Raw genomic sequence first — 13715 nt, forward strand, 5'->3', positions numbered from 1 at the left:
TTATACCAGACGCGAGAAACTTTCTCATGTTTAAATCTCATAATAAGACTTAATCCGCTTAATGCATACACTCATATCAGTTAGGTGTATTGGCGAGATTGTTTCACTAATCCCTCCCAAACCTAACCAAATACACGTTCGTTTCTATGGGCACCAGTACATAAATGGTCAGAATAACGTCACGATCCAATATATGCATCATTTACGTGTTTTTAATTTCATAATATTAGTGCAAGGATGATCAAAAGACAAATGGTTTATAAATCAAGCTGAGATTATTGTACAGTTTGAAATCAAGTGACGCCACAAGACAATCAGATACGCAATGTATAGTGTGATTTATGTATTAATTGGAGTTTTTGTTTTAGTAAAATACAGTGGTAAGTTGTGAACTATATGTAATATACCAAGCCAAGTGTCATTTTAAGCGTTAAGTTTCTTGGGCACCAAGTTCCAGACGCACGTATATAGGAACATAAACGCAAAAGACATATCTAGATATAATTTCAACAATTATGTCTGGTGCAGAAAACACTAGCTTTGCACTTTAATGGCCCTCGAGCACATGCAGTTCTATTATCTTTACACATGGCCAAAATAGCTAAATAGAATGATAATAATGAAAAGCAATATCACAGGACACAGACTGGCATCATTCACGCGAAAGGTATCATCGAATTTCCTATGCCATCTTGTAATCAAAGTTTCATTTTTATTTGTCATCTCCATGCTTCCGATGTCACGAGGCGGTAATCGTAATTAAAATACACGATACAGTGAGTGATACATTGGGATTGTTTCGGGGATTATGCTACACTTTTGGAAAACAACATGCCAAAAAAAATGAGTGGCAAATAATAGCATGGAACCCCTTTCTTACTGTAAGTTTTTGATCGGATCCATTACCCATTTTGATCCGCTAGGGCCTGCATGAAATATTTGAAGACAGTTCTTCGTACTAGTACTCAACATTTTTATTGCTAGCTTAACTATATTATGTGTCTAAAATAATTAAGCAACTTGGATATATACATATATCGGCAAGTTTTTTTTTGTTTTTGTTTTTTCTGGTAATAAATAGGTACTGATATGAGGCTAGATTCAACTATTTTGATTGTATCGTTGTTAATACAACTCTAATTAAACAACTGTTAGATATTTAGTTCGCAGTAAAAGTAATATTTTGGTTAGTTTATTGGGTTAAATAACATAGATTTAAATTTGTTATATTAGAAATACCTATATAATGGTAATCTAAAGGGGTATGCCAATTAATGGGACTATTTTACAGCGGTAGTTGCAGGTGCTGTCAGGCTATACAAATGTATCTTCGATCTAAATTGATAAAAATCAGTTAACAAAAGGATTATAAGAGATGTAAGTAAAATGTAGTTGAAGCAAATCATTACAATATATAGTTTGTGTTCAAACATTTTTTTTTATCTACGGTGTAGATCTGAGTAGAGAACTCAGTTATTAAATTATATTTTCTATTCCACCTTTTGACTGAAGTGATACACAATATACAAATAACAATATTCATGCCGGCCAGGTCTACATGTACATGTACATTGTATGTACAGTATTTCGTGCGTTTGGCCAATTACCTGTTATCGAAATAATGGCATCTTGCCCAAGACGAATGCAGCTTCGTTAGAAGCGATAATTCCAAACATTGGTATTATAGGTCACTATAGAAGACAAGTGACTTATCAAAACAATTATCCTGAATGATAAAAAAAAATCAAAGACTGAAGTCTTCAAAGTCGCTAATAGTCAAATATTCTCTGTCACTGATTTTGGCTTACCTTCAACATCCGAAATGACACGAATGCGATATGCTCTAAAATCGGGTGTCTTCCGCTAAAATCTTGTTTCCCTTGATATGATTGCGTACTCTTTCGTAACCGTGACGACCTGAATGCTTTCAATTTTCCGGAACGAGATTAAAAAGAAAACTTGCAATGGTTATGTATAGATATCGGGGTCCTGTTGATATATATAGTCAATTGCAACGAGCCCCTGTGTTTGGATCGGAAACTGGATAATATTACATCAATTAAATGCCAACCGATCAATTCATCTTTAAATGTAAACTTCACGTTCTCATACAAGCAAAAAAAAAAAGCATTTACGTTGTAGCGATCTTCGGGTCGCTTATTAATTTGACACGGGTACCAAATTAGGAACCAGGTTAAACAACTGGCGATGAATATTCATAGATTTCGGAACCGTGCTAATCTACATAATCGTGTAACGAGCCCTTGAGTCCGAAACTGGGTAATGTTCAATGCTAACCGATCATTTCATGTAAACTTCATGTTCTTATACAAGCAAGAAACACACGTAGAACACACGTGTATGATACTTAAGAGGTGTATATTCATTTCGTATAGCTAACGCTGTGATGCTATGGCGGAAATCACGGCGGAGATTTGCAGCATTACGTGGCGTATAACTATGCATTTATGCAAATCATATGCGAATATTAAGTACTGAAATTACGAGTGCAATAAGTCGCTAGCAATATTAGCGACTCGATAACATCTTTAAGACAAATGAAAAGACGATTCCATGAAATCGCCACACCTTCCTTGGTTTATATTATCTAAATACTGTACAATAATTAAACGTCTGTGCTCAAGATTTTCGTCAAAAGTGATTATGTTTACATTAGACTAGCCGAATCACTTCTTGCCTTTATTTGGAATACCGTTCAGCGATATCAAAGCGGTTTTACTGTATTTATGTAAATTTTGGGCAAAAAAAAAATAAATAAAAAATAATAAAAAAATAAAAAAAATAAAAATAAAAAATAAAATAAACACTTGAATGTAAATTATACGGCCCCATTTTTTGTTTATTCTGCAATCCGCTTGGAATTTAAATGCTCATTCAAAATACTGTAATTTTTTTAAGACTGTGGATATTTAAATTATGCAATATGTTTTCAAATAAGAAAATCTTATAAAACGTAAAGCTTGCTTTCCAAAATCAAGAGCACTCACACACTTCACACAGTACAGTTAACTGTGGTGATACAAGTGCAGCCATTTATTAGATGATTTCTACGTATAGAAATGCATTGTTCATTGTTCACTTGGTATCTTTAATGTGTGTTTTCTTTCTCATAATCCAAATGTGTGTGTTTTTTGTTTCGCCTTTTCTTTCTATCCATAATTAATGATGGAAATAATGAATGTTTCTATACTTTTTCCAATATAACCATTTGTGTTTTTTTATTATAGATGGTACGTGTAGTTTACCAACTGAATGGGATGGCAATTGGCATGACAGTTACAGAGGGGACATAGTTTTCAATCACAATACAGGACAAGTCACTTCCGGTTGGAAAGTTGACTCATATACGTCAAGTGTGTCATCTTTCACATGTGTGACAGAAGACAATGGATACTACCTGTTTAAGTAAGTTACAAACACATGCAACTGTATGTATTTTTATTTTCTAATTAGCAGTCATATAATCACTGTGTTCAATACCAGTCACTAGATTATATTAGGAATGTAACAAGATTTCGTTCAGCAGTCCAAAATATGGATCTGCTCATTCCAAACTTTTCCCGAAAATTGATCGCCCAGAAAAATCACAAAAAATGCATTTTCTAAAAAAATAAATACGTTAATAAAGGTTTTAATTTTATCAATATTGCTGGTATTGTAAATGATCACACAGTTAAGGAAACTATCCCTGGTTAACCTTGGTTCCCTTGATTATTTTTTTTATAATATCGAAATTCTTTTATTTGCTATATTTACAAAAGGCCAATCCGTATACAAGTCCTTAATTATAATAAATTATGCAAAGATGTGAACATTAAGGAAAAATACACCTATGTCCTGATATTTCAGTAACACAAAGTATTATGGTCCAAGTTGCCAAGTTATAACCAGTAAACTGAATATCGTTAATAACCGAGAGGTGAAAACATTTCTTTAAAAGGGACCTAAGTATCGTCCTCCGGCCACTATGGATTGGAATACATGGCATAACATCATCAAGGACTCACTCCATTCGTATTGTATAAAATGGATAAAGTGTGAGAAAGTAGACATAAACGCATTGAATTCCTTCTTTAAAGCAGTTATGAAAATAGTTGACATCCGAATGAAACATTGTGAAGAACACTTTACTCTTAATTAAAACATTAAAGCCGTACACAAATTCAATCAGCTTGACAAGGATTTCTTTTTATTCCTCCTGATAAAACTGCAAATAATATTGTCGTATGTTCACGTTAGTTTTATATTGAAATTCTACAAAAAGAAATATAACTAGTTCACCTAATATTCCAATTGACTGAAATTTTAGAAAATGATTCAGAAATTGAGAACAAAAACGAACTTTTTGTTACCTATTTACATGCCGAGTCTAGTAGCAGGAAAGTTACTACATGTATCGGCTTCATAAATTTAAAAATCACCTTATAAATATAGATTTATTTCCTCTTCATGGCATTGCTAAGCTACAACACGTTCTATTTTACTTCCTAGAGCTCTCGAAACCATTTAATTTCTGTAAGAAAGCTTATGGTCATAGTGTAATTAATTATTTTTGGAGTGTTAAAAACTCGCTTGCAGTGCTTGATAAATTACATGCCCATGTGGGATCTTTCGAATCTGTTCAAAGTTCTGATTTACCCTATACACTACACTTCCATATAATCTTATAAACCAAGAATTCGCACATCTTATCAAATAGTCCTTTGAAAAATCGGGATGTTAATATATTTGTTCGAATTCTTTAGTCATTTTAAGTAACGAAAAACATAAAAAAAAATTGCTTATTTATACTACTTTTGATATACTAATAACACTCGAATTCTGTCCCCAGTCAAAAATTTTTTGCCTTTGTATGTATTGTTTCGTTTTCACTTTCAGTTTACTTTTATAATACTTGAATATATGGGGGCAACTGTTTCCCTGTACCTGCTTATAGCGTTGTTTTGGGGGCCAGCTGCAATCTGTCATGTAATGAGAGGGTTTGAAGAACCGTGGGTGGCCTTGAGCTGACATTTTTCATCCATATGGGGTTGTTGTTTCTATGACATAATCATATATCAATTCTCGTTATATGCAATCTTGGCTTGATGCATGTAGATATATGATGGTAATTTGTAAGCAGAAAAAATATACATTCATCCTAAAAGGTACGTACATATATACATGTACCTGATGAAAAGGGAATATAATGCTGCAATTACAATGTAGAATACATTAGACCGAAGTATATACAGTCACTTAAACTACTTCTCATATATGCATTTATGTCATATTTAAAAAAAAATCATTAATGATATTGATCTGTATGTTGCTAGCTGTCGTTTAGCTTAATACCATGTCCGCTTTTTCTTTTAACAGGGGAGATACATTCATCCAGCTGTTCTCCAATGATTACGATGCTTTCCTATGTTTAAGATACACGAAGATAACAGATTATAGCTACTACTACTACATAATGGCAGGTACATATATGGTACTTAATGATAATAGGTACACGTGGTACATGTGGTACATGTAATACAATACTTTAGCAGATACATGTAACAACAGCTTTAGAATGGACATATTAAAACAGATGCGTGAACATATTGTTACAACCTTGATCAGGATGCTGATTACTGTATACATGTATGTGATAATCTCGTAAAATTATGTCTATTACATAACACCAATAAAATTAAGCTCTCAAAATTTCTTCACTAAAATAAGACAAACATTCTATAAAATGCATGTATTTGTATGTTCACCATGCTTTTAACTTCTATAACCAGTAACCTTCATTACAGATAACGAAGCAAACGCAAACAATGAACGTGCGTACGTTTCCTTGTATGACGCATCAGTGACGACTTTCCCAATAGCTACATACTGTACGCCTACAACAGACCCTGCTACTGAGGAATTCCACGTGCTTGTTAAAACAGGTATGAAATGCGGGGAAATACTATACTAGCAACTTACTAATTGTAATTCTTGTTTGTGATACATGAACTCTGTATTAGTTACACTTATGAGCTTTAACGTAGATTTCAAAACACTATTAAGATACTTAGAAATGACTGTGTCTGTCCAAAAAGCACAATTTGAAGGTTCCGAAATATTCAATTTAGATTTTACCATCTTCAGGTGATGTTAAACATATCTAGACGTTTATTTAAGTTATTGTTATATATGTTTCGCATCGCAAAATGTGACGGCTCTATTTGCTACACTGCTCCATCGGATCAAATTGATACAGGGAAGATAATGTTAACTTATAGAATAGTCTATTTTTGATCGTTCCCTCCGCGGGACTCAAACTCGTACCGCTGTGACATCTATATATATATATATATATACATTTACATATCTTCCCTGTATCAATTTGATCCGATGGAGCAGTGTAGCGAATAGAGTCGTCACATTCTGAGACGTTTTATATACATATATATATTTATATATGTGTGTGTGTATGTGTCTTTCTGACAGGTAATGAGAATGACGTTAAACAATTTTTCCCGGAGCCGTTGCTAGGAAATTTTTATTATACGTACAATGACGGAAGCACAACAACTTGTGGTGCAAACTCTGTATGGGACGACTGCACCAACAGAACAGAAGCTGTATTTAACTACACACAATGTGCTTCTAAAGTACTGTTTTCAAGTTAGTATTTTATTGTTTTATTATCATTACTTAAATTTATGACACTTATCTTTGCTACATGTACACAATTGAAACGGATTCGTTTAGCTGTCTTTTTACATATATCCCGGTCCACTTGTAATGCATCTCAAATGTTTGTTCCATGAAGTTTCATAACTGTAGATTCTTGTTGTTTAGTGCATTTTATTTCATTTTCTTATTCAGCAATTTGCACGTTTTGTGACGTTTTTGTTTTTGGTAAATTCAGTTTACATGTATTATTTCTTAATCTCAATACTCTATATAATGTAGGATGCTTGCATATCTCATTTCAGCATCCGGGACACTTTACTGCGTAAAGTACTTCACTAGTGGCTCCACCTATTTTGTGTCTGTTATTAATACAGACGCTTCGGTAACCAGTCCAACGACGTACAGATTTACATGCATGGTAAGATACGTGCGCCACTTCTATTTGTAATATTACAAATTTCGGTATACATAAAACACGGAGGCTTCACTCATTGTATATTGCACATGGTAGAACCTCTCGGTGACGGATTTGTCTTCCCTTTTCGATAGTTTTGGTTTTGAGTACTTCTTGTATACCATTATTTTTTCATCAGATATTCCTATATAGTTGATTATGACGTTGCTGATGAGAGGTTTCTTCTTTAAATAGGTGTACAGCATATCAAAATTTGCAATATATACGATTGGTTTTTTTATAAACTTTTCATAATAAGTGCGAACTAATTGAATTTAAAATTACAAAATAACACATGTGTACTATATATCATTATGTGCCTTAAACGCGGAAACCACAAAAAAATATGAAATCTGTCCCTGAGGTGGAAAAAATAACGAATAATAGCTGACAAACTTAGAACTTTGATATTTATTCTAATATTTTTAGGCTGTGACTTGGTCAGGCAGTACGGTATATGTTAGCACCAACCCAGGAGATTGTGTTGCGGGACAAACTTCTACTACCAGGACAACTAATGGAGGGCTAGCAGAGCTCAATCCATATTGTGAGTTATAGTGAAATGTTCATGGTCCTTAAAAAAATTAACTGTTTTGCTTGAAATGGTGCGTTTACTTAATTTATGACCATGCATGCCATTTGTACGTAAATAAAAAAAGAAAATATTGTCGGGACTTTGGATAGATAAACTGACGAAAATTACTTTCCCGGGCTTTTCCTGCATTTCATAAGGATATATTTTTACTCATTTATGTTCTGGTGATATGACGGTATTTTATTGGTTGTATACGTAGATTACGACAACTGTATACTTAAATAAATGTATTTACGACTTCATCGAAAGAAACTTTTCTAAAAACTGTCCTCAACATTGTACCAAGCATATCTGTCTGAGCCAAGACTCATTGTATTTGTCGGACTTTCTATCCTTAAAAGAAAAAAAATGCAAATTCAATAAAAAACTAAACTGAGTACCTTACCTTTCATGTACATGTACCGATGCTTCCGGTTTATGCACCAATTTTTTATTCAGTTTATTAATATTTTCACATTATTTTGGATTTTGTCGCTCTTCTAGTTCTTTGTGTTAGCTACGTGACTCTTGATTTGATAACTTCCCACAACTGCTATACTGTAACTTACTGTGTAGTACAATACAGGATACGATTACTTCTAATGAATGTGTGTAAGATGCAAAAAGCAGAAAATGATGATATATACATGTATAAATAACAACTTTTTGTTTCTTATTTTGCAGTTGTCTGCCGTAAGTATACGTAGCATTATGCCCAAAATAAATGCGTGTATGTGTGTTTGTCTATTACATTGCATTTAAAAATTTATATATTTATAAGTCAGTCGTACGTGTTTGGTCAAAGTTAACATGAAATTAAAGAAAAAACCATGTACTCGAACACACAAAAATAAAATAAAAACAAAATATGATAACATTAGAAAAAGAAAAGAAAAGAAAGGAAAAAGGAAATGCCAACCACGAATAGATATTATCTGTTGAAATCATTTTTAAAAATGCATTCATAATTTATTATAAACAATTTATTCCATTTAAACATCGTCCATTTCTTTTCTTTGAAACCCAAACGACATGTATGATTTTTTTCATGGTGTATGATTTTTCCCCAACAGCTTTCACAACTGCGGGTAGTTCCGTTAGTAGCGGAAGTAGCTCAATTATTCCAATAGTAGTTGCTACTATTGGGGCACTGCTGATTATTGGACTCATTATTCTCGCTTGTTTCCTGTATAAAAAACACAAAGAAAAGAATGAGGAAGCAAAAGTGCAAAGTCATGATATGGAGAAGAAAAAACCAATCGAGTCCAACGGTCGTGCAAGGGAAGTAAGCCGTGGTAAGTTTAAAACTTGGATTTGCTGTGCGAACTATCATATATGTATATATAGCGATCTTTAAATCACTTGTAACTATTGTTTGAGTTCATTTAAATTTTGTGATCACGTTGAAATACAGAAGACCAAATGAAAAGTTCACGGCACATTTTGTTTTAATATGTTAACTTTCATTGTCACGAATTTGTATAAAAAGCACATAATTTCTAACACACAGTGGTAAAACAAGTGAATTTGTAATTTTATGTTGTAAATATTATGATCTTTTATATGTCTAATTTCATTAGTTCACCCAAGTCCTCTGCCATTAGATATGCAATCTCTACAGTCAGTTAACACAGATAATATGACGGAATACTCTCTGTACATCAAATCGGGTAATGTGTGGTGTTTTATACCTTGTGTCAGTTGCCAGTTCCTACTGTTATGGTGTGCTTTTGTTGTTGTGGGCTGCTTTAGAACCCTAAATTTCTCCCTTTATAGCCAAACAATGATGAAAATTCAATTGCCACATATTATCACATGTAGTATAAATAAAATACAATTATGCATAACCTTCTAGAACAAATTGTCACAATGTCATATAACAAAATGCATTTTCAACGAATATTGAGTGCAGGTCTCAGCCAGTGTTCTATTTTTCTTTTTATATTGTTCAAGCCTTTCACCAACGAACAAAATAATTTGATTGCAAATTAAACGTAATCAATCATAAAACTTATCAGATTGCATACATACAAAAGCCTCAATGCTCAGGACAACGTCAACTTCAAGTGAAGCTAAATTTAACTGACATTTGCCATCCCTTTAACCCACGTAAGCTCCATTCCTGATTTGAAGTAATTTATTATACATGTACTTCCTATTTATTCTAAGAAATGTTACGGAGAAACCATTTGATTTTTAGGGGGCTAGGATAAATTATTTAATCTGCATTGTTATTTTGGGAAAATATGCTGCCTTTTGTCTTTTTTATGGGCTATCCCACCTTTTTATTTCAAATTTGATCCTTGCCCTCACCACACACATAAAATCCTTTATGAAACAATTTTAATGAGTTTGTTGTCACAGTTTTACGAACCATGGTCGTGCATAGAAATATTTCAAACATAGAGTTGTGTTTTATTATCATGTTATACTGTAAAAGCTCTTCATAGAAACATTCATCTTTACTTGTATTCATTAGAATGAATATCTAACACTTGTTAATGTTTGTAGATGTTAAAGGTCGTAGTCTTCTTACGAAAAGTAAGTGATATAACTTTCAAAAGTAGTATACATAATTATATAACTTGTACTTGACAACTTTATCATATTACATACAGGTTTTTTCAATGGCACAAACTTTTTATTTTAATCGATGAGACTTATTTGAATACTGATGTCTGCATTTATCTTATACTCCAATAGTTCGTTTTTCAGAGTCGGACATGGTTGTGGAGCCAATGACAGCCCGCGATGCCTTAGACATTACTCCCCCCTGTGATGACGAGCATGGACTGATTCCTCTGGACGAAGCGCCGATACCGGAACCACCTAAAACCCCAATGTCACAGGCTATCCGAGCACGGATTCCAGACATGCAGACTGAACAGCCCTCGTTGCCACCAATCAGTAAGAGATAAACATGTAAATATTTTAATTATAGATTACCCAACGTGTTCTGTCAAATTAAAAAAAAAAACTATGCCAAAAAAAAACATCTACAAAATATAAAATGAAATAGATATTATATTAGGTAAATAGTATATTAATTAAATGTAGTAGAAATCTGACCCTTTCTTAGTTTTTAATTAAATTAGGAGTGAATCTATAGAAAAATGAATAATGCACAGCTAGAAAATTGTGGTTTCTTTCTTTTATTCGAAAAACACACATTGAGACTAATGGACAATGGAATCATGTTTTTATTTTAACTTTTTAATTTTATTATAGGAGGATCATGCATTGTGTCACGACCGCCTAGTGCAGTGAGACTTGATCAAATCAGGTTATGATCATCGAAACACTAGGCGTTCCTTTTCTGAATAGTCATAATCATTTTATACTGGGAAACACTAACAGTTATTTATTGGAGGAGTACCAAATTGAAATGCATGTTTCAAACTGTGCGTGAATAAAATGGACTAAAGTATAGGATATCAATCCTTTCTGTGAGTCTGGGTGGCAAACGATGGGGCGAAGTCCTAAAAAAGGCACGAAATATCATCGATTCAACTTTAGGCATAATATTTGCATTGTTTAATGTGTGCTAAAGTGAAAAAGAATAAGTATTTTCATAATGTACGTGCACATAAGTGGTACAAATCGTTTATTTTTCTTTAACGGGTCATAAAATGATCAACAGTGTTCCTCAAGAATATGTTCCATTGATTATCATTAAGCTAATAGGTGAGAAGTACCTATTAAACATTGTTTGCACATCATCTGGATTTCCACACTGTCTATTTAATAGAAAGATAGTAAAAACGGGCAAGGGTTGGCCCTATTCCAATACAATTTTAATTACTTCGACGTGCATATGGTGCAGTTGACAAAATCCAGCTATTGTTACCTTTCAGAACAATTTAAAATAAGGACAGTTCCGCTTTGTCTGAATGCAGTAAATGTGCTTTTGATTATTGTACTATATGTTTTAATTCCAGTTTCCATATTATGTTTTATTGCGTTTTTGTGATGTTGGGAATTGATTTGTTAGTATATTGTTATGATGCAATTCCTTTCTTTCATCGTATTATATCAATCAATTATTCTTAATATGTTTTGTTTTTTCTTCAGTGTATATTGAGTTGAGACACATCACATATAATGTACATGTATATACACTCCTGGAAACGTTCGCGTTTCCCATAATAGCATTCCTACATCGTTTATCGTATGGTTTTACACATCGTTTTGCGTTCGTTTGAACGCCCGATAAACGCACTATAGAAGCATTCGTTTAAACGCACGATACTAGAGTTCGTTTACTAATAAAGCGTTCGTTTATTTTTGTACTTTGATTATTTACCTGATTCAACTGTTATTTTTTATATTTTTTGCTATTATAAATTTATATATTTTCATTAATTTTATTTTCTATTTTTTTTTCGTCATTATTTGTTAATATTATTTTTCATCGTTCGTCTGTGAGCGTTTGTCTATCGTGCGTTTATAAGCTAGTTAAAACGCACGATAGAACCGTTCGTTTATCGTGCGTTTGGTGAACGTTTAGCGTGCGTTTAGGTATCTTGCGTGCGGGAAACCTAAACGTCTCAAAGAGTGTAACAGTGATTGGTAAATTATTTCCAAGTAGTTATGACAAATGTAATGTTTATACCCAATACACAACTGGAGGTATCTCGTATATATCTTGATTATGCTGCCCGGTGCGTCCATTTGTCCCAACTGAGTTCTAGTTAATGAGCAGCCCCTGAAATCGCTGAATGGAATTTATCCCATGATACCATTTGCACCTACATGTACTATTTGGTTTCCTGACTTCATCTGAATGACTTTTGTGGTTTCCAGGTGCAAGGTATGGACTTTTTCACTTGACGAAAATGAAAACAAAATGTGATGCTCTCAGCACTTCTGACGAAATTGACATTCCTGCTCCCCCATTGTATAACATGCACATTTTATCAGTTTTTTTTAAAATCAATAATGTTATAGATCTTGAAAAGGGCTACCAATGAACCGATCGTAGACTGTCATACAGTGTCCAATATCACTTATTATATTAAAGTATACCAATCTTTATTTGTATTTTACATTTGATATTTGAACTGACAGAAATTCGTAAGCCTTTGAAGGCTGGCTGATTAAATTTTGATGATGTTGTACTCTATTTGTAAATCACTATAGATATGCTATTACTTTATACGTGAAGGAGATCACAAATACATTCAGATTAAAATCTCATAAAAGCGAAGTGCACATATTGAAACAAACAAATTAAGAAAGTCAAGTGTAGAAAAGATAGTGGATTTGCGGATAAGAGAAGGACAACCTACATGTACATTTGTACATCCATCAATGGCAAAGTCGTGCTTTTCTCTGGAAACCTTTTTTTTATTAACAAGTCAGATCAAAGTCTAAAATAGAAGGTGCATGTATTCAATATTAAAAATGTAATTAAGTGTAAGTTTGTTCAAATATTTTTCAGTGGTGTATGAGAAGTTTAGGGCAAGGGAAGGGTAATATCAACAGTTGCAAGGTACACGCTTTGCTGTGAACCCTCTCAATAAAATCCATATTTAAAAAAAAGAAGAAATATTCCAGATCAAAATCAATAATCAATGAAAAGAAGGTGCCAATCTTTAATATTTTATACTTATCATGCTAAAATCTTATTAACACCATTCAGTGGAGTAGGATTAGTTGTGAATAACAGGAATAAAGGTTTGGTATCCTATACTCATCGATGGGACAGTTGATAATTTGTTATTGAAACCACTCCCCCCCCAAAAAAAATAAAAAAAATAAAAAAAATAAATAAATAAATAAATAAAATAAATAAATAAATAAATAAATAAATAAAGTTGGTGAGAGTTATTCCTTTTAGCGGATAAAAGGAGTAGATAGAGAATAGGAGAATGTACCCCTCGGAAGGACTTGCGCCCTTAATATTGTAAGGGGGTATAAACAGCAAACTGACATTTTCCAAAAGTAAAAATTCTTAATGAGGTGCCAGCCTAAAACGTCATCAAAATGGAACAGTTGTACATGTAAATC

General features: G+C 32.9%; 1 protein-coding gene across 1 annotated transcript; it reads left to right on the forward strand.

The window, feature by feature from the left end:
- Positions 1-1621: 1621 nt before the first annotated feature.
- LOC148604530 (uncharacterized) lies at positions 1622-11120 on the forward strand. The gene is made up of 11 exons (XM_088550192.1): positions 1622-1652; positions 3249-3426; positions 5380-5483; positions 5808-5945; positions 6490-6666; positions 6981-7096; positions 7562-7679; positions 8780-9001; positions 9287-9376; positions 10410-10613; positions 10938-11120. Exons 1-11 carry the CDS (start codon positions 1622-1624, stop codon positions 10994-10996), a joined length of 1437 nt encoding a protein of 478 aa, XP_088406318.1. The 3' UTR covers positions 10997-11120.
- Positions 11121-13715: the final 2595 nt, after the last annotated feature.

This window comes from Perna viridis, chromosome 10, assembly GCF_037379345.1.
Source record: "Perna viridis isolate PV_CMFRI_1.1 ecotype Kerala chromosome 10, ASM3737934v1, whole genome shotgun sequence".
Taxonomy (NCBI): Eukaryota; Metazoa; Mollusca; class Bivalvia; order Mytilida; family Mytilidae; genus Perna; species Perna viridis.